The sequence below is a fragment of the Narcine bancroftii genome, chromosome 4, assembly GCF_036971445.1.
Source record: "Narcine bancroftii isolate sNarBan1 chromosome 4, sNarBan1.hap1, whole genome shotgun sequence".
Classification (NCBI taxonomy): Eukaryota; Metazoa; Chordata; class Chondrichthyes; order Torpediniformes; family Narcinidae; genus Narcine; species Narcine bancroftii.
Window position 1 is genome coordinate 288,119,491 of NC_091472.1, and position 20,161 is coordinate 288,139,651.

The 20,161-nt window shown below is 39.6% G+C and overlaps 1 protein-coding gene across 7 annotated transcripts in view; it reads right to left on the bottom strand.

The window, feature by feature from the left end:
- xirp2b (xin actin binding repeat containing 2b) overlaps positions 1-20,161 on the bottom strand; it is a 130,854-nt gene that overhangs the window by 14,002 nt on the left and 96,691 nt on the right. For all 7 annotated transcript variants that reach the window (XM_069935322.1, XM_069935320.1, XM_069935325.1 and 4 more), the window contains 4 exons: positions 18,748-18,858; positions 18,234-18,297; positions 10,421-10,536; positions 214-9,763 (listed from right to left, as the gene is read on the bottom strand). In XM_069935322.1, coding sequence (XP_069791423.1) covers positions 214-9,763; positions 10,421-10,536; positions 18,234-18,297; positions 18,748-18,858 — 9,841 coding nt within the window. The remainder of the gene's footprint in view (positions 1-213; positions 9,764-10,420; positions 10,537-18,233; positions 18,298-18,747; positions 18,859-20,161) is intronic.

Genomic DNA, 20,161 nt, shown 5'->3' on the forward strand with positions numbered 1-20,161 from the left:
CCTGTTGCATTCTTACCTAAATGTCAATACCAAGAAAATGTTATTTGTTTTAGTTCAGAGTTAATATCTATGTTCTCATTAAAAATGTGATGAGTGTAAAACAGCACAGCAAATAATTGATTTTAATTCTATTAAAACTGTAATCTATATTATTTTGCTGAATTAGTTTTGTTGCTTTTTAAATCTTAACTCCACACTGTTCATGCAGATTACCAGTCACAGCCACATGTTCCTGAAGTACATCTTCTCGCCACACGGTTTCATTGGTGTCTGAGATGTAACCAAGACTCCTGAATACACGTTCACTTTCCTGCCAAGTCTTTTGAAAATTCTTCAGCAGTTCTTCTGGTGTTTCACCCTTCGATATATCTAATAACTGTCCAGAAATGACATCGTCATAGGTTGGTGGTGCATGCCTGGAATCAACTCCGGAAAAGCCTTTGGAGTGTTGAATGTTGCTTCGAGACCCAATTGCTTTAGTTTCAAAGTTATCCACACGTGTAAACTGCTTATTAATTACTTCAGGATATGACATAGATTGCGTTGACTTCTTAATTTCATCTCTGGCTTTATGAGACTGTTGAGACTTTTTCACAGGTTTACTGTCCCACAAAGAATGTTCATGTTTTATAGGAATAGATGTTTCTCCAGAACTTCCAAATACAGGCTTAACAGATTTTATATCAAATTTTGGGATTTCGTCCAACTCATTCATTTTTATAAAAGAGTCGTCTTTACTCTCACTTCCAAATTTATCAGTGAGTGTGACCTGCTCCTTTTGAAAATAATTTGTTTGATCTGACATTTCAAATTTATGAACAAGTTCTGAAAGGTCCACTTGCGGTATCTGAGCTGGCAGCTTGCTAACAGCAAATTCAGACTCCTCTGTGTCAGAGCCTAAACGTTCTGGAATGTCTATGGGATCCTTACGTACATATACTTTGTTTTCTTCTGATCTTCTAGCTTCTTCAAACATTTCTGTTATGTCCTTAACTGTTACAGACGTTACAGGAGATTCAGATTTTGATAACATATCTGAAACTGAAATTGGTGTGTCAATCTTGAGCTGACGTCGAAGAGTTGCTGGTGATGGAATAATTTCTGACCTCTTTTCTGCCATCTGAACATATATAGGCTGTGCAGATTGCAAAATTCCCTGTGACAGTTTTGCAGTGGTGTCTTTCAATTTGACAAGCTGATCATGACGTCTGCCCCTTGTCGGAGAGGATGAGGCTGAAGACGTGTGGATTCTGGATGTTGGCATTTCTATATTGAGCATTGGTAATGGTGGTGCATATAAAGCTTCTAATTGGACTGGGGATGGCGTACCATATGCTTTCTGAGAAAGTGGAGGAGAAGGAACAGTTCTAAGAGGTGATTCAGTGCGCCTAGCTGTTGACTCAATTGTGATAAAAGAAGGAGATGGTGATGCCATTCTCTTTGCTGGAGATTGGGCTCTCTGCTCTGCTAGTCTGCTTTCATTCACTTGTTCCCTTTTAATTTCGCATGCTTGGTCCTCTACATCGTCTTTCCCCTGCTTATCTAATTTGCAGGAGCCAATACTTATCTTGGATATTTTCTGTGAAGGCGAAGTAGAACGCAACATTTCAGTTTCCAGTTTTAAGCCAGAAATAGATATCAATGCTTTCTGTATTGATTCATCAAAATATGAAAGCTTAAGTAATGCTTTTTTCTTAAGCTGTGTTAGTTCTTTTTTCATATTTTGCAGATTATTTCCTTTGGAAGCTTTGATCAAGAGTTCATGACCATCAGTTAGCCAATTTGGAATTTTTTCCAAAAAGACTTTCATAGCATTTGAATCTATATTGGTATTCTCTCTCTCAAATTGAATCAACCTGATTAAAATATTTTGCAGTTCCTCACGCTTTTTATAACTATCACTAATTTCTACATAATCTTTTGAAGCTCCATTGTCAAATTCATTTTCACGCACAGCCATTTCTCTGCCTTCTTGGTTTTCCTGTCCTCGATCCTCAACGTGAACAGGGACTAGCCCGTGCTTACCACCTGTATTTATTGCGTAAGAACCTTGCTTCCCCGTTGTCTCTAAGGTTCTGCATTTAACGTCCGCTTGGTTTTCACCAATAGCCCTTTGCTTCAAATCAAGATCTATCGGCATGCCCAATGGGATTTGATTAACTGCATCACCTCTCTGTTGATCTTGTTCCCTTTGGATTTTTGGAATTGCCTTTCCCTGAGTCTTAACATGATGGACTTTTTCATGTGTCGCTTTTTTATATATGGTCTCATTGAGTTTCTTTTGTCGGATTTTCTCTTTGAAATTTTCTCTGCAGGACTGCTGACTATGCTGTAGCTCGCTCTTACTTTTCACATGTTCTCGCACCCTATTTCCTGCAAATGTTTGTGAAATTGTCATGCTTTCAATATTACAATCTCTATCTTCAGTCGCTGAATGACTAGACTCATTCTGAGCATTGTCTTGGCACTGCTCTTGCTTAACGACATCCACAAAGCCTTTCTGCTTTTGTTGAAACTGATGTTTAGCAGCAACTTTCTCTTGACTTTCCTTTTCTTCGGCTTTCGAAATACATTGTTCCATTTTGTATGACAATGTATTTTCCTTCTTTCCCTGCATTTTTTGAACACCTTTGGGGGTTGGAATAGTTTTAACTGTACATTTTGGCACTGCAATTGACCGAGGTTTTAGATGATCCGATTGTATTTGTGTCTTTTTGTGCTCCTTGTTCTGTTTAACATGTTCCCAACCAATATCTTTGGCTGAAGCTTTAAAAGCATTAAACATTGCTTCCTTATGAACCATTAAATCTGCAGAATTGTGTAAGATGTGATGCAGCTCCTCTGATGCAGATACCACTGAAGACTGGGAGGAAGAAGTAGATGTCACTGTTGATACTGGATGAACGGCATGTTCCACAGTGTTGGGACGACCTGGTTTTAGATGAACAGAATATCCCTCAAGAGAGGAACTTCCTGGTTTTAAATGAATGGGATATCCCTCTTCAGAGGAACTTCTTGGTTTAGGACGAATAGGATATCCCTCAATAGAGGGACCTCCTGGTTTTCGATAGATAGGATGTCCCTCAGCAGTGCGTCCTCCAAGTTTTGGATAAGGGGGATGTCCCTCAGCAGTGGCTCCCCCTAGTTTGAGAGGACCAGGTCTCACACCAGTAGGCATACTTACTGTTTCCATTACCTGAACACCAGGGGAATTTGGTTGACGATCAACAGCTAATGCCTCATTTGACAAAAGTGAAGACTTCACTGCAAGACTATTTTCAGATGCTCCTCCTGCAGAGAGCTTTGATTCTTCTGTTACCATCTTTCCTGCATTTACAGGCCAAGCCATTTTAGCAGCTTTATTTTTTTCCATTTCTTCTCTCTCTTTTCTGTACTTTTCTTCAGCTATCATTAAATGAGTTTTAAATCTCCGAGCAAAAGGTTTAGATTGTGGCTTTCCATGTTCTGCTGTAGGTGAAAGATCTGGTGGCACAAAAACTCTTTTTATAGTGGAAGGAGAGTTTTCCTCCTTTGGCTGATATGGTTTTTGTGCAGACTTTACCACTGTTTGCGGGAACGGAGATTGTACAGTCCGTGGACTGGAAGAATCCAGAACAATGGTTTCTTGTGTGGATTCTTGGCTCTGCTGTTCAGCATCCAGCTTTGATGATAGATAGTCCTCTGTTATAATTGCACCTGATTTTGAAATGGCTGGTGCTTTCTTCTTGAATTGCTCTTGTGATCTGACATATGCAAGATGTGGCATTTTCAACGTGGACACTGACTTTGAGGCCTTGTTTATGAGCTTTCTTCTTTGGAAGGGGGATTGTGGATAAGAAGGCAGCGGTGATAGTATATTGAATTCGGATGATGGAGGAAGATTTCCTGGAACAAAGTTTTCCTCGACAACAGTAACAGCAGGATGAGCAGGGAGAGGAGGCGGAGGAGGAAGAGGAGAAGAAGGAAGTTCTGTTTCATACATTTCTGGTTTTAGATGGACTACTGGTGGTGGTGGTGGTGGGAGAGGAAACATTTGACCATCATCTTCTATCGGAGGAGGAGGTGGAGGGGGAGGAAGAGAGGGTTCAGCACAATAGAATGGAGTTGAAGACTCACCCTCTGGAAATGTTCTTTTTCTCTTTTTGACCTGACTTAATCCTTCCTTTCTACCTTTTCCACTTTTAGTATCTATGTCATTCGTAGCCATACTTGACTTTTCTAATGAAGTTGTGTCAGATTTGATTGTTGGCACAGATCCTTTATTTACTTGCTGTCTAAGGTTGTCAGTTTTATGCAATTTTTGGACATTTTTAACTTTTACATCATTTTCTGTGAGAGGCTGAGATGCTGCCGATGTCTGAATTTTTTGACTGGACGCCTGGGCAATTTGCTGAATTACGTTGGTGCTTTGATTGGTCTGGGAGCTCATCACTTGTCCAGTAACAGCATTAGATCTTGCACAAATTTCAGTCTTTGATTTTTCAATTACTTTGGAAATTCTTGGTGACTGGAAGGAGCTCTGACCACCTGTTGAAACTGAAGCTAACTGCTGAGGTGTTTGCCTTTCGACTGAACCAAATAACTCTTTATTATCAACTGTGGATTTGATTCTGACCACTTGTACATTTTGAGCACCAATGTGCTGTGAAGTATTCGTGGTTCTATGAACATCTGAGATTGTCTTGCTGTCTTTCTTAACAACTTCATATTGATGTTGCTTATCAGATGGTGAAACAGTTTGAATTCTCTTTGTTGCATAACTTTGGACTGAATTATCCACTCTCTTTTTAATATTCTCAGTATTCCCAGGTTGTTTCACAATCTGTTTTCCCTGTATCCCTCTGTTAATTTGCTTTGTCATATTCATCTTATTGATATCTTGAGCTGCTAAATGTGACTTTATGCAAGCCTGCAGATCTTCTTGATGCTTGATACCATTTGATTCATATTTCTGTTTCTGGCCTTCAATGGTATTGTGACTGACGGCAGCTGAACTGGCATGAAGCCGAACCTGTTGCTGTGGTGTATCAGGTAGTTTTGAGCTTGAAACTTTAACATTTCCTTTAGTGCTCTCCTGGTGTGGGACTCGATTTTTCTCAGAAGCTGCTTCCCATGCATTTGTCATTGTGTTATGAAAGTTCCCTTCCAACATAATTCCTTTTTCAATGTGCTTCACTTTGCTTTCAGTCTCTTCCAAACATTTTGAAGCATTTTGGAAGTCATTGGATGCAACATCTTCCTCATTCTCTTTACTAATTAATGACTTTTCTATTGAATCTGTTGTGCCTTTCATCTCCCCTGGAATAAGTTCAAACTGTTTAATATACTTTTTCTGACCTTTTGCGTCTTCAAGAGATTTGAGAGTTGCAGATAAATTACCTCGTACAACTGGTTCCTTTTCAACAAGTATTGGTTGATTTATGGCCTGCTTGAGTGAATCCAAGGTTGCCTTTAAATTTCCAGGTATAATTTCTTCTTTCTCTACATTGGCTGATATATTTTGTCTTTCTGCCATGAAAGACAGCATTGCATTTTGGATATCGCCAGGTAAAATTTCAGATTCTGCAACTGTACGTTCAATTTGTGTTGGCTGCACATTAAGCATGTGTTTGGCAGCCTCGACATCACCAGGAATTATTTCCTTTGGCTCCTGATGAACTCCAGCAGTTTCATCAGTCTGTTGCTGAAGAAGTTTTAGATAGTCTAAGGCCCCTGATTCAATACATGTTGTGTAAAACTGAACATTTCCCTTTTCGGTGTCATTTATTTTAACTTTATGTGAAAATCCACTGCTCTGAGATGTGGTGGTAAGCTTATCAATTGCCCCTTGTACATCCCCTTTTATGACTTCATCTTGTTGAACCTTGGTAAGATCTGTTCTGTTGAGAAGAGAATAAATTGTCATTCTAATGTCCCCCTTTTCACTCTCTTGAATTAGAATTCCCTTTTTTGCAGAGGAGTCGTGATTTAAAAGATTGTTGATTACTTGCTGAATATTACAACCAATTATTTCCTCTTTACTTACATTAACTTCTGTTCTCTTCAAAAGCTGTGCTGTTGTCAAATGGATGCTGCCCTTTTCATCATGGTCAACAGTGATTCCTTTCTTCAGAGGCTCTTTCTTGGATAGTAATTGCATCATGATGTTTTGCAGATCTCCTCTGACGATCTGTTCTTTTTGTATCTCTGGGGACATTTGATTCAAAAGTTGATATTTAGCCATTTTGACATTGCCAACCTCATTGGCTTCAATGAGGATTCCTTGGGATTGAAGAATTTTGCAATCATACAGTGACTTCAGGGTTTCCTCAATACTTTTCCCCATTATTTCTGGCCTTTCTACTGGACTTTCATTGAATTGGTGCAAAGGTGTCGTTTCAAAAAGCCAAGTTGTGGTTTTAACATCTACTTGTGGAATATCTTCTCGAAATATTTTGGTAGTTGTTTCATTTATTTCCTGTATGCTTTCCAATGGCTGCTTTTCAAAAAGCCAAATGGCCCGATTTACGTCTCCTTTTATTACATCTTCTCGTCCAACTGTCTCAATTTTCTTAAATTCTGAATCTTCACCTTTTAGCTCATCAATGGTGTGAGTTTCAAAAAGCCAGGTGGCTGTCCTAACGTTATCACATTGAATTTCACTGACACTCACTGTTCTAACATACTTTTGATGAGCTTCGGATTCAAACAGCTGGGTGCTTGATCTCACATCACCACCTTGCACATCACATATTGTTTTAGGGATTACTTTCTCGTGATCTGTGATCTTATCCAGTGCCTGTGTTTCAAATCTCCAACGTGCAGAAGTAACATCTCCTTTTTCAATATCCTCCTGAGTCACAGCTTTAATGACATAGACTTCATCATTTTCATTAATTAAGTCAAGCGGCTTAGTTTCAAACAACCACCTGGTTCCTCGCACATCCCCGCTGATCACTTCCTCTTTCCGAACAGTTGTAACTTCATGATAACCTCCTTCCTTATCTTTGATAGCATATAGCGGCTGAGATTCAAACAACATAGTGTAGTTTTTGACATCTCCCTTTTCTATTTCATCCATACTAACTTTTCTAAAGTCTGTCGTCTCTGACGATTCTTCTTTAATCTGATCCAGTGAAAAGGTCTCAAAAATGAAACGTCCTTTACCAACGTCCCCACCCTGAACATCCATGATTGTGTGGAGATTTTCTTTACCTTCAGATTTTTCTCTTATTGTATCTATGGGATGATTTTCAAAAAGCCAAGTACAGTTAATGACATTACCCTTCTGAATACCTTCTGCTGTTGTGGATCTAATTTTCTTTAAAGTCTCTCCTGAACTGGAGTTGATCAAATCAAGGGACTCATTTTCAAAGATCCATTTCTTACGAGATACATCCCCTGAATGAATATCTATTTCAGTTATTTGTTTGAACTCTTCCTTCTTTTCCGCTTGTATATTTCCCAGCGGTTCAGTCTCAAACAGAAACCTGGCTAATTGAACATCACTTCCCCGTACCTCTTCCTGTTGAATGGTTTGCATTGTGACAATTGACTCTGAATGATCTTTTATTGCATCTAAAGGTTGTGTTTCAAATAACCATGTATATGTTTTTACATCGCCTTTCTCAATCTCATTCACTTCATTTTTAACATCTACTTTTTCATAGAGAGCATCCATTGGCTGTGTCTCGAACAGCCACCGGCAGGTTTGTACATCGCCTTTAATGACATCAAGCTCTTTAGTAACAATTTCTTCACCTTCTACATTGCTTAAGTATTTGATTGCATCAAGTGGTTGTGTTTCAAAGAGCCATTTAGCTGTTTTTACATCACCAGATTGAACTTCTTCCTTAGATATCCCCTTGATAATTTGAAACTTTTGAATACTTTCATCAAATTGATCAATAGGAGTCGTTTCAAACATCCATCTGCATGTTCGAACAGCGCCCCTCACAATTTCTTCTCTCCTCACTGTTTTAACTTCATGATAGTATCCAGCATTATCTTGCATAGCGAACAGAGGGGTTGTTTCAAAAAAAGTTCTGTTGGACTGCACAGCACCATGGGTTACTCCATCCACATGAATCTTTTTAGATTCATCAACATGGCTTAAATTCATTGTTTCAAACACCTGCCTATAATTGGTTACATCGCCTTTTTGAATTTCCTCAAGGTGAATTGATTTTATACCCTTCTCTTTCTCTTCCCCAATCATTTCAAGAGGTTGGGTCTCAAAAATCCAGGTATGATGTCTTACATTCCCTCTCTCTTCTTCAGAAGCAATTGTACTTTTAAGCTTCCCTACATCTGAGGTGTCCATGAGAACAGTCTCAAACAAATGCTTTGCTGAACGTACATTACCTCCAATTATTTCTTCTGTTTCTATAGGTCTTGCATTATCATTATCTTTTAGTGAATCAAATGGCTGGGTTTCAAACATCCAGCATTGTTTGCTAACATCAGCACCCAGAATTTCTTCTTTACATTTGATAGAAGAATCTGTTTCTATCTGTTCTTTGATGCTGTCCAAAGGATGCATTTCAAAGAGCCATTTAGCCCTGTTCACTCCTCCTTGATTAACTTCCTCTCTGGAGATCCCACATACAACCTTTATATTTGAAGCATCCTTATTAATCATGTCCAAAGGTTTTGTTTCAAACTGCCATCGAGCAGTCTTTACATCTCCTCTCTCAATTTCCTCTCTTTTGACAGTTTTGATTTCCAGCACATGTCCAGACTGGTCCCTAATAACATAGAGGGGCTGAGTTTCAAATAACTTTGATGTTTTCTTCACATTTCCTTTGATTTCTTCCATTTCAGATTTTAACTGCAGGAAGTTTGTTTCATCCACTGAATCCAAGTGCCCAAGTGTATCGAGGGACTGGGTTTCAAATAAATACCTTGTGGTTTTGACATCACCAGCTGTAATATCTTTAGTGGCAGATATTTCTGTGGTCTGGTCACTTTCTTGGTACATCTTATTCATGGAATCCAATGGCTGTGTTTCAAACAACCACGTGGCTGTGCGGACATCTCCTCTCGCTAATTCAGGAATCTTGCCAGTGGTTTCCATGGAATCAGCAAGACTTATACTAAGTGTGTCCATGGGTTGTGTCTCAAACATCCATGTTGTGTACCTCACATCACCTCCTGGTATCATTTCTTGCTGTGAAATGCATTTTCCATTGCTTTCATCAGGAGATTCATCCTTGATAGAATCTAATGGTTGAGTCTCGAACATCCAGCGCATGGACTGAACCTCTCCTTTTAGGATCTCATCCCATTCTAAGTACTCCCTTTCTGGGCTCGCACACTTCTGAGGGCTGAGACCAGTGTGTTCAAAAACATATCGAGCCTGCTGCACATCTCCCACTGCCTGGTTACCTTCAGTTTCATTTGTCACAATCTCACTGATCTCTTGAATGAATTCCTTTTCCAGGTTCCTTCTCATCTCTGGATTAAGATGTTTATATAAACGTTTCAGCTCATACAGATTTCTTTGCTTTGTATATAGGTCCTTTGGAATTACTTCTTTTCTTGAAAGAGGAGATTGTTCAGGAGATTGTGACAAACTGAATTCAGGTGGTGTATTCAATAAATCTGGTGGAGGAGGGGGGAACTCTTCCATACCTCCATGGTGACTGGAGCTGAATGAAAATGGAGCATCTGCACTGTCAATCTCTCTTAATGATGCAATTTCAGTAATCTTGCCCACTGCTGTAGAAATGTTGGCAGCGGAAACAATATGAGGCCACTCCATCTCTTGGAAGTTATGTTCTGCCTTGATGGAAAAGTCAATAAGCATGTTGAACTATACAGAGTATTCTGTTGCTTTTCTTCAACATGCTGTTTAGAAATCTGCCTCAAACAAATCTCCATGCAAATCAATGCAAAAAAATCACTTATCATCAATCCATTTCACCAAATATTCTATTTCAGTTTCACAAAGAAATTTTGAACAAAAAAGGACTTTTTGCAATAAATGTGTTATTTCTTCAAACTTTTTCTCTGCTGTGGATTTTAATATGAGGGTGCCTTATTTCCTGGCATTTGAAATGAATGAGGACAGGATTTCTTACCTTGGTGTTTCCTTCCAAATATCTTTAAATTCTCCTCAACCGTTTCTTTGCATACCTAATTGCATGACTTAATGGAACAAAAAATACTTTATGTTGGGGAAAATAATGAAGGGACAGTGTTCGATGTTTACAAGATGACAGGAAGTGGACAAAAAGATGAGGTGCAGCAGAGAAAAGAAATGTTAAAGAATTAGGAAAGCAAGCACGACAATGTTTGAAGAAAGTACTCCTTCTCACAGGTGAAATCACTGCAATTAAAGTGTACAATTATTTTGTATTAATATTTGTTATCAGTAGGCAATCAGTATCGATAGTAATTTTGTCAACATGCTTACGTTCAAGTGCACGTTAAATTGTACCTTAATCTGTTTGGTGGTGTTCGTCGCCATTTGGGTGGGTTGGGCTGATTTTTCAAACTGCTGCTTCAACACCTGAGTGGAGATCTTAGGCATCTCATCTTCAGTCATACCGTCCACTGTTCAAATATAAATAAAAAGCATTCTTGCAATAGGAGAATGTAAATTGTAAACCTTCCCAAATTCAAAGGATGAAGAGGTGACTTGACAATTTGGGAGGCCTAGCTAGGGAGGACAGCCAGCACCTTTTACCCTGGGGTGGCGTTAACAAATACTAGAGGGTATCTGCTTAAGGTGGGTGGAGGAAAGTTTAGGAGAGATATCAGAGGTGAGTTTTTTTTTACTGCAAGAGTGGTGGGTACCCTGAATGCATTGCCAGCGATAATGTTGGAAGCTGGTACAATAGGGACACTTAAAAGACTCTTAGAGAGGCACATGGATTCAAGAAAAATAGTGGGTGAATAGTGTGAGGTAGGGAAAAATTAGATTGTAGTGGAGTAGGTTTACATAGGTCGGCGCATCAGGGGCCAAAGGACCTTTAGTCTGCTGTAATTATGGGTAGAGTAATACAGTGCCAGTGACCTGGGTTTGAATCTGGCACTGTCTGTAAGGAGTTTGTACGTTCTCCCCTGTCTGCATGGGTTTTCCCTGGGTGTCTTTTAAAAGGTTGGACCAGGTGCTGGTCAGTGGGACTAGGAGGGTGGGGATTTGTTCCAGCATGGACTAGTAGGGCCAAACTGGCCTGTTCTGTGCTCTATATGGTATATGGTTATGGTTATGCTCTATATGGTATATGGTTATGGTTCTGGTTTCCTCCCATCCTTCAAGGTCAATTTGGGTGTAATTGGGTTGCACACGTTTAAATGGCTAGAATCGTCTTCTGCCAGTCTGTAAATAAAATGAAGAAAATTTAAACTTTTATGTGTCCAATTGTCACCTATACTTTACAACAACAACCCTTCCAAAACATTTTTGTTTCTCATTACCCCTTACAAGCTAACCAGCCAGATACCATGCTTAAATGGTGTTAGAAAAAGAATTACCTTTAAAGAAATTGCTCGAGACAAAAATTGAGAACAAAGAACATTTATTATACAACAATGCAAAGTTGGGTGCTTCCCCTTACCCTGGGAATACACACATACACTGGGGCTCACCCAACTTTTATACAGTTTATCTCAGTATAGGAATAACCCCCCCCCTTACATTCTTCTGCCTCCTGCTGGAGAGGTTTGGCATTAGGCAATCCTGCCTGCCTACATGCTGTTTCTGTGCACTTGGAGGACCAGGGGGTATCCTGTCGGTGTCTTCTCATGTCATTATCCTCATTGTCCTTATTCACAACCTTGCCCTTGTCCCCATTCACACCTCTCAGAGCTACAGTCTCTTCATATGCAGAGTTCGCTAATCCTGTCTAGGGTTTACTAGTTTAATATACATAACTTGATAAATCTGTATAAGGCTTACTAATTATATATGTTCTTCTTTGGCTTGGCTTCGTGGACGAAGATTTATGGAGGGGGTAAATGTCCACGTCAGCTGCAGGCTCGTTTGTGGCTGACAAGTCCGATGCGGGACAGGCAGACACGGTTGCAGCGGTTGCAGGGGAAAATTGGTTGGTTGGGGTTGGGTGTTGGGTTTTTCCTCCTTTGCCTTTTTTCAGTGAGGTGGGCTCTGCGGTCTTCTTCAAAGGAGGTTGCTGCCCGCCAAACTGTGAGGCGCCAAGATGCACGGTTTGAGGCGATATCAGCCCACTGGCGGTGGTCAATGTGGCAGGCACCAAGAGATTTCTTTAGGCAGTCCTTGTACCTTTTCTTTGGTGCACCTCTGTCACGGTGGCCAGTGGAGAGCTCGCCATATAACACGATCTTGGGAAGGCGATGGTCCTCCATTCTGGAGACGTGACCCACCCAGCGCAGCTGGATCTTCAGCAGCGTGGACTCGATGCTGTCGACCTCTGCCATCTCGAGGCTAATACTGTCTAAGGTTTTCTAATTATTTATGCAAGCCTTGCTAATTCTATCTGGGGCTTGGAGACCCTTATCTCGTTCAGACTAACTCTACTTCTATCATCAATTGTCTGTCCTTACCTCCTTCATTCAGTGAACTTGCTGATTCTGTCTGAAGGGCTAGGAGATTCTTATCTTACTCAGACAGTGTCAGCTTCCTGCCTTCTAATATCCATGTCTCATGTTGTTTGTACTGGCTTCATTCATTTACTTATGTATCAATTTTATTTTCTTCATGTTCATATTGCAATATCAGTTTTTCTCATCTCTCACAATGGAAAATGGGAATTCAATTCAATTTAAAAACATTTTACCAAAAAGCAGCCAGAATCCCAATTTCTTGATGATGTCTCTGCTTAAGTCAATATTGTCAAACTTCTGATATTTTGACGTTATTAACAAGTCTTTCTGCCACTTACCTGCAGACATCAGTCTTAATTGAAAATAAACTTTAACAAAGAAAATTTTGCCCCACTCCCTAAATCCCATGACTCATTTACTTCCTGGCATTCCACAAGAATACACTCCAGGATTTTTATTTTAAGATCAGAGACACAGATTAAAAGTTTAAACGTTTGAAGCTTTTATCATGGGATGTTCTTGATATATCAATTTCCTACAGGCTGTCGGCCTTTATGTAAATGTGAACACCTATAGCAGGATCACATTTGATTGTGTTGGTTGCATTAAGTCAAATATTGTGTCCAGGATTAAAATAGGAAATATGACTTTGATGAGCTACACAAAAGCTAATAGATACTTCCAAATCCTATGTTGCAAATTAAATCTCATAATTTAAGAAATAAGGCAGAGAGAGAGAGAGAGGGGGGGGGGGGGTGGGGGGGGAGAGAGAGAGAGAGAGAGAGAAAACAATGAACTCCAGACCAGTCAGCTTGACATCAGTAGAAGAGGAACTGTTATAACCTATTGTTAAGGTAGTGGCCACAGAGTGAGACAGAAGAGATGGAGGAACTCGGCAGGTCATGCTGCATCTATGGAAAGCAATAGGTAGTCGGCGTTTCGGGCCTCAGCCCTTCATCAGGAATGCCAAGATGTGAGCATTTGCCCAGGAGAAGCTGAGTGGATGGGGGTAGGGGGGAGGAGAACATGCATGCAGATAAAAGGCATAGATACAAGTGGGAGGCAGAAGGAGCTGAGAAGTGATCGGGAAAATAAACTCTCTGTTCGTCACCCACCCAGCACTCCGCTCTTTCCCTTCTTTTCTTTGCTCAGACAGCATCTTACTTTGCCCTCTTCCCCATTACCTCGGCACCTTTCTCTTCCTCCCCCTTCCCCCTATATCTGCTGATCCTATCACCTGCAAGCCTCTGCTTCTCTCCTTCCTTTTCCCTCCCAACCCCCCCTCCCCTGCCCCCAGGCGAATGTTAAAATCTTGGCATTCCTGATGGGGCTCAGGCTCGAAATGTCGACTGCCTATTGCTTTTCATGGATGCATATAAGAACCTGAGTTCTTCCAGCACTTCTATATATTATTCTAGTTCTCCAGTATCTGCACACTCGTTGTTTACTTTGAAAATTGAGGTATGATTGAGTATCATCAACTTAGATGTGCAGCAAATAAATTGGGTTACACACATTTGAGAGATTTTTGAGGAATTAACTTGAAGCGCACTTTTTAAAAGGTTGGAAATTGAAGGTGTTCAGAGGGACCTGGGTACACTTATGACTAACAATTAACATGTGGGTATAGAAAGCCATTAGAAATTCAAACAATGTATTGGTCTTCATTGTAAAAGGATCAGGGTATGTTCAGATGTTTTACTGAAATTAACTAAGGCACTACTGAGACCACACATGCAATGATGCAAACAGGTCTGTGCTCCCTACCCAAGGAAGGGTGTCCTTGTGATGGATGCACTCCCTAGCTTGAGGCAATTGCTCTTTGAGCAAAGATTAAACAGAATGAACCTCTCTGGTGTTTAGAAGTCTGGGAAAAAAGAGATTGAGAAGAATTTGAGAAAGCAAATCTTCACTCCCAGATGAACTCAATGCCTACTATGCCCGATTTGACCACCAGAACAAGGAAGAACCACTGCGCACCCCCTTGTCCCCTGATGATCCCCTTCTGTCAGTATCCAAAGATGACGTGCAGGTGGCCTTCAGGTGAGTGAATCCAAGGAAAGCATCCAGTCTGGATGAAGTATCTAGCGGAGTACTGAAAACCTGTGCTGACCAACTGGCCAATATATTCACAGATATTTTCAAAATCTCAATCTAACATGGTGTGGTACTCACTTGTTTCCAACAGGCTTCAATCATACCTGTGCCCAATCGCAACCTGCCTAAATGACTATCATCCAGTGACACTCACATCCACAGTGACTGGTATTGAAGTATTTCAGTTCCTGTTTGAGCAGCGACATGAATCCGTTCAAATTTGCCTACCACAGTAAAGGGTCTATGACAAATGCCATCTCACTGGCTCAACACAAAACCCTGGAACACCTGAACAGCAAAGACCAATACATCAGGATGCTCTTTATTGACTACAGTTCAGCATTTAATACCATCATCCCCTCAAGACTGATCAGGAAACTTCAAGACCTGGACTTCAATAACCAACTGAGTAATTGGATCCTAGATTTCCTCACCTCCAGACCACAATCAGTGTGGATTGTCAAGAACATCTCCTCCACACATTTCATCAACACTGGAGAACCTCAGGGCTGCGCACTTAGCCCCCTGTTCTATTTTCTTTACACCTACGACTGTGCGTTTGGTTTGACAATGATAACATTGACAAATTTGCTGATTATACCACAGTAAAGGGCTGTACAAAAAGGGGCGATGAGTCAGGAGGGAGATTAAAAACTTGGCTGAATGATGTACTAACAAAAAACTCACACTCAATGTCACTAAACCACGGTTTTGAGAATGCTGTTTCATCAGTTGTATGTGTACAATCAGATTACAATAAACTTGACTCTGACAAAACCACGGAACTGATTGTAGACTTTAGGAAGGGAAATCAGATGTGTACAATCCAGTGATCATTGGGGGGATCAGTGGTGGAGAGGGTGAGCAAATTTAAAATCCTGGGAATCCCTATCTTGGAGGGGCCTAAATTACTAACGTCATCATGAAGAAAGCATGTCAGCACCTCTACTTCCTCAGGAGTTTACGGACGTTTGGTATAATATCAGAAACCTTGGGAAACTTCTGCAGATGTGTAGTGGAAAGTGTTCTGACTGGCTGCATCACAGCCTGGTATGGGAACACAATACCTCTCAGCAGAAAGCTCTGGAAAAATTAGCGGTCACAGCCCAGTACATGACAGGCAAGACTTTCACCACCATCGAGAAAATCTACATGGAATCCTGTGTCAGAGAGCAGCAGCAATTATCAAGGATCCACATACATGATATGCTCTGTTCTTACTGCCACCATCAGAAATCAGGTATGGGTGCCAAACACTCATACCATTAAGTTCAGGAACAATTGCTACCCCTCCACCATCAGATTCATAAACAACAGACCTAATCAGGGATTCATTTAAAGATTCTTACTTTTGCACATTATTTATGACTGAATACTTACCATATATATTCATGTAAAAGTCGATCATGTGTAATAGTTGACCCCCCTTTTTTGGTCCAATCTGAGCTCCTGACACCCCTGAACACGGACTTACCTCCCAGTCCTGGCCGTCCGAGCTTCCACTGCCTTACTTACAATGAGTACTTACTGTGATGTACCATAGTACTTGTCCTATGTAAACGTCCACTCCCCATATTTGACCCAAAATTTGGTCCAAAAAACTTGACTGTTACACATGTATACGCAGTATTTCTTTCTGTGCAGTTTGTTTACATTGCATTATTTGTTAATGTTTTCTCCCTTTTGTATAAATAACTTTCTTCTTGAGTACTGTTACCAATAAGTAAAAATTCAGCCTGGCCCATAGGTAAAAGAATCTCATGGTGGGATTTGATAGAAGTATTTAAGATTATGAAAGGGATAGACAGAGTGGATGTGGATAGACTATTTCCATTAAGAGGAGGAATGATTAAAACAAGAGGACATGAGTTAAGAATTAAGGGGCAGAGGTTTAGAGGTAACATGAGGGGGAACTTCTTTACTCAGAGAGTGGTAGCCGTGTGGAATGAGCTTCCGGGAGAAATAGTGGCGGCGGAGTCAATTGTATTATTTACGAAAAGGTTGGACAGGTATATGGATGAGAAGAAGATGGAGGGTTATGGGCATTGTGCAGGGAGGTGGGACTAGAAAGGGGTGTTTGGTTCGGTGCGGACTAGAAGGGCCTAATGGCCTGTTTCCGTGCTGTAATTGTTACGTTATGTTATATCTGATGTCACGTATGCACTTGGACAATAAATTTGAACCTTGATCTCTTTGAAGCATACAAAATTTGTATGGGGTTTGCAGGGATGTTGTTCACCAAGTTGAGATGTTTTGGACCAATAGTCATGGTCACAAAGTAAGGTGTTAACCTTTCAGGACTGAGATGGGAAGAAATTCCTTCAAGCAGATAGCAATAAACTTTTGAACTTCTTTAATCAAGGTGAATATGCAGGTACTGGATATATTCCAGACACAGATTGATAGATATTTGCATATTAAGGTACATGAGGTTGGTATAGAAAAGTGGTGCTGAGCTGAAAAGTCAGCCATAAATAAGTCAGGGTCGAACTAATAAGCCAAAGGGACAAAATCGTCTGCTTCTGACTGATTTCTTACTTTGACCCAACGATATACTTTCAAGTAAATCAAGGGAAGAAATTAGAAACTTTTCTCAAAATCCTTCATTTTTGCTAAAAAAAATAATCAATAGGAATAAACAAGATACTTTTACCTTGAGTACCTCTTTTCAAATCCAAATTTATTTTATTCAAAATTCAAACTATTCATGAACTCTGTAGGCCAATCCAAGACTCGCAGATTAAATGTCTACCAGTAGTTAGTCCCATAAGAAGTCACAGAGTAAAAATACAAAATAACAACTAGTTATAGAGTCATAGCATTCCACAACATAGAAACAGGCCCTTTGGGCCCAACCTGTTCATGCTGACCAAACTACTGCCATTTGTATGTGTTCAACCCATATCCCACAAAATATTTCCTATACCAATTGTTTTCTCATGCATAATTTAGGTGACAGAAAGTTGTTACATAGGATGTCTTGTCCTATTTAATTTTGGGATTGAGGCATGTTAGGCTTGAATAAAGATAATTTTACCATGTTGACAGAAAAATAAAAATACTTGATAAAATTGAGTGCTTGAAATGCAAGATGCTGAAGCCCCTACCAAAGATGCAGGATGAATTTCAAAAACTTGAGCTGAGTTGCAAACAAGACAGATAAAACTGTAAAAATGGCATTGTTGCCTTGATAAATTGTGGCCATCTAGTAACACAGTAAGCACATTTATTTCTAGGGTAAAAGCAGTTATGGCTGTAGCTGGTCTCAGTATTACCCAATTCACAGGAAACTCAACAAATGCCCATCAAGATGATGGCCAAGATTAGGTATGGAGTAAGATCGATGGGCAGAAAATACATCACCGCACGACATCAGAATTTCATATCCCTAAACTTGGCCTCAATATCCCGTGACTCCTCCATTGTCACACTCTCTTACATCCCAAGAACAGAAGTTTGAAGGTTCGATACATATTCTGTCATCTTGAGAGTTGGAGATATTGATAATTAGGATCTTCAACTACTGTTGAGCAACATCCAAGCTGTGGCAATTGCTTGTCAATGCATGGCATAAATAAGTCAGTCATGTCCCTTGCACAAATATCACAATTATATAGGTATGCACTTACCATTGATGTAATTTTCAAAATCCACCGCACTTGATTGCAGAGTATTCTGCTCAATAACAGACACCTGCAGAAACACTTGAGTTTTACTGGTATTCATTATATTTAAAATGAAGCCAAATTCAACAAAAATCCAGCTATGATTTCCAAGTATTTCAAACTGCTACTAGTTAAAGTCAGTCCACCACTTTGGAGCAAAATTAATTTGTGCAAAGTGAAATAATTTTCTGATTTGATAGCTGTCCAAACTAAACATTTAATCAAACCCAGGTTGTATCACCAATATTTTAACATGCCGAGTTTCTTTTGAGATATTTTGTAAAAGGGGTTTGATTGAGAGGCTTCCACACAATTTACACGATGTAAGATTTAAAAATTATTTGAGAAGTACCAATTGTCTCTCTTTTCTTATATTTCAATCTACGTACATATATAAAAAACATGAAATGTTAAATAAAACCTTAACAATGAAGAAGACAACATAAATTGAAAAACACTTTTATACTGGAATAATTACCGTTTCCATTTGATAAGATAAATGTTGTTCATTGGTTTGCACTGTGTCATCTCTTTGCTTTGCTTTCTTGCTGCTGCTGTTCATCACAATTTCATTTGTATTCGTCACATCCTGAAAAGCACAGAGTAACAGGAACATAAAAACTCTTCGCAGACGACAAGTTTGACAACCTCACTGGCAGCTTTTGTTCATGAAATGACCCCAAAAAGAATTACAGTAAAATCCCCATTATCCCGATTCAAGCCACTGGCAGACTCAAGCAACCAGCAAGACAAAATTGTGGAAAATAAATAGGTTAAAAAATACAAACATTTAACATTGGCGCCCCTTTGTGGTAAGTTCGCCAATCACACAACACACAATCTCAAGAAACTGGAAAATTCACTTAACCAGCATCTACCAATCCCCATAGATGCCAGATACCGGGGCTTTGACTGTATTCAACGTTGTGATCAGTGATAACGACCAAGGACAAAAAAAAACAAATTGAAGTAACTTATTTCAAAAGTACAGAGTACCATTCAACAGCCTTTCCAAAATAACAAAGGTGTTAAGAGTTTTTCAAACTCCTCTTCCTTTCAACTTCATCTTTGAGATCCTGTAGCTGTAGAGATTACTAAATCTAGAAAGTAGGTGAAAAATGGATTCACAAGGAACACTGGTATTTCGAGGAAAATAATGCACCTTTCCTCTTTAATGTAACCATCTTCTATTCATGAATTAAATTGTTTTCAATTATTTCCTAAATATGTCTCAACAAAGTCTCGTATAATACAAATATATTTAAATGTTCAGAATAATTTAATTGCAACTGTGTCAGATGTGGTCCCTTTTTTTTTACCTTTGGGTTCACATGAAACTGAAACAATAGCAGATCCACAAATAAAAATATTCTTCTCTTGATTTTAATTAAAAAATCAAGTTCGCAATGCTTTCACGGTGAAATACAGTTTCGGGGGATCTTCTGACACCATTTTATTTTTGAAATATGGTAGTTTACCTCCTCACAAAATGTTGTTCTATTTTAAAGCCTGTAGTACTTGCTGAAAGAAAATATGCTTGTGCTCAGCTATCAACCTCTCTCCACATCCTGCAATACACTAACAGCAATGGAGTGCAATGGAGGTTGGCTGCTGTCAATCTGGCAGGGTTACTTCACTTGAAGCATGGTCAATCTATGAGGTTAGCAAGATTACTGCACCTGACGCGCATTCCCTGTGTACATTGTAGTGCAGAGATCAACAAGGTAATTATGTTATTTCATAAGCACTTTTATTTTCCTTCCTGCTAAATATTCAAATCGTCAAAATATTGCAAAAAGCACTCAGCCAAAATTGATTGGGCATTGTGTATTCTGTCATTTGCTGACTACGACAGACTACAAATTTTAAAAATTACTAAATTTGACTTGATG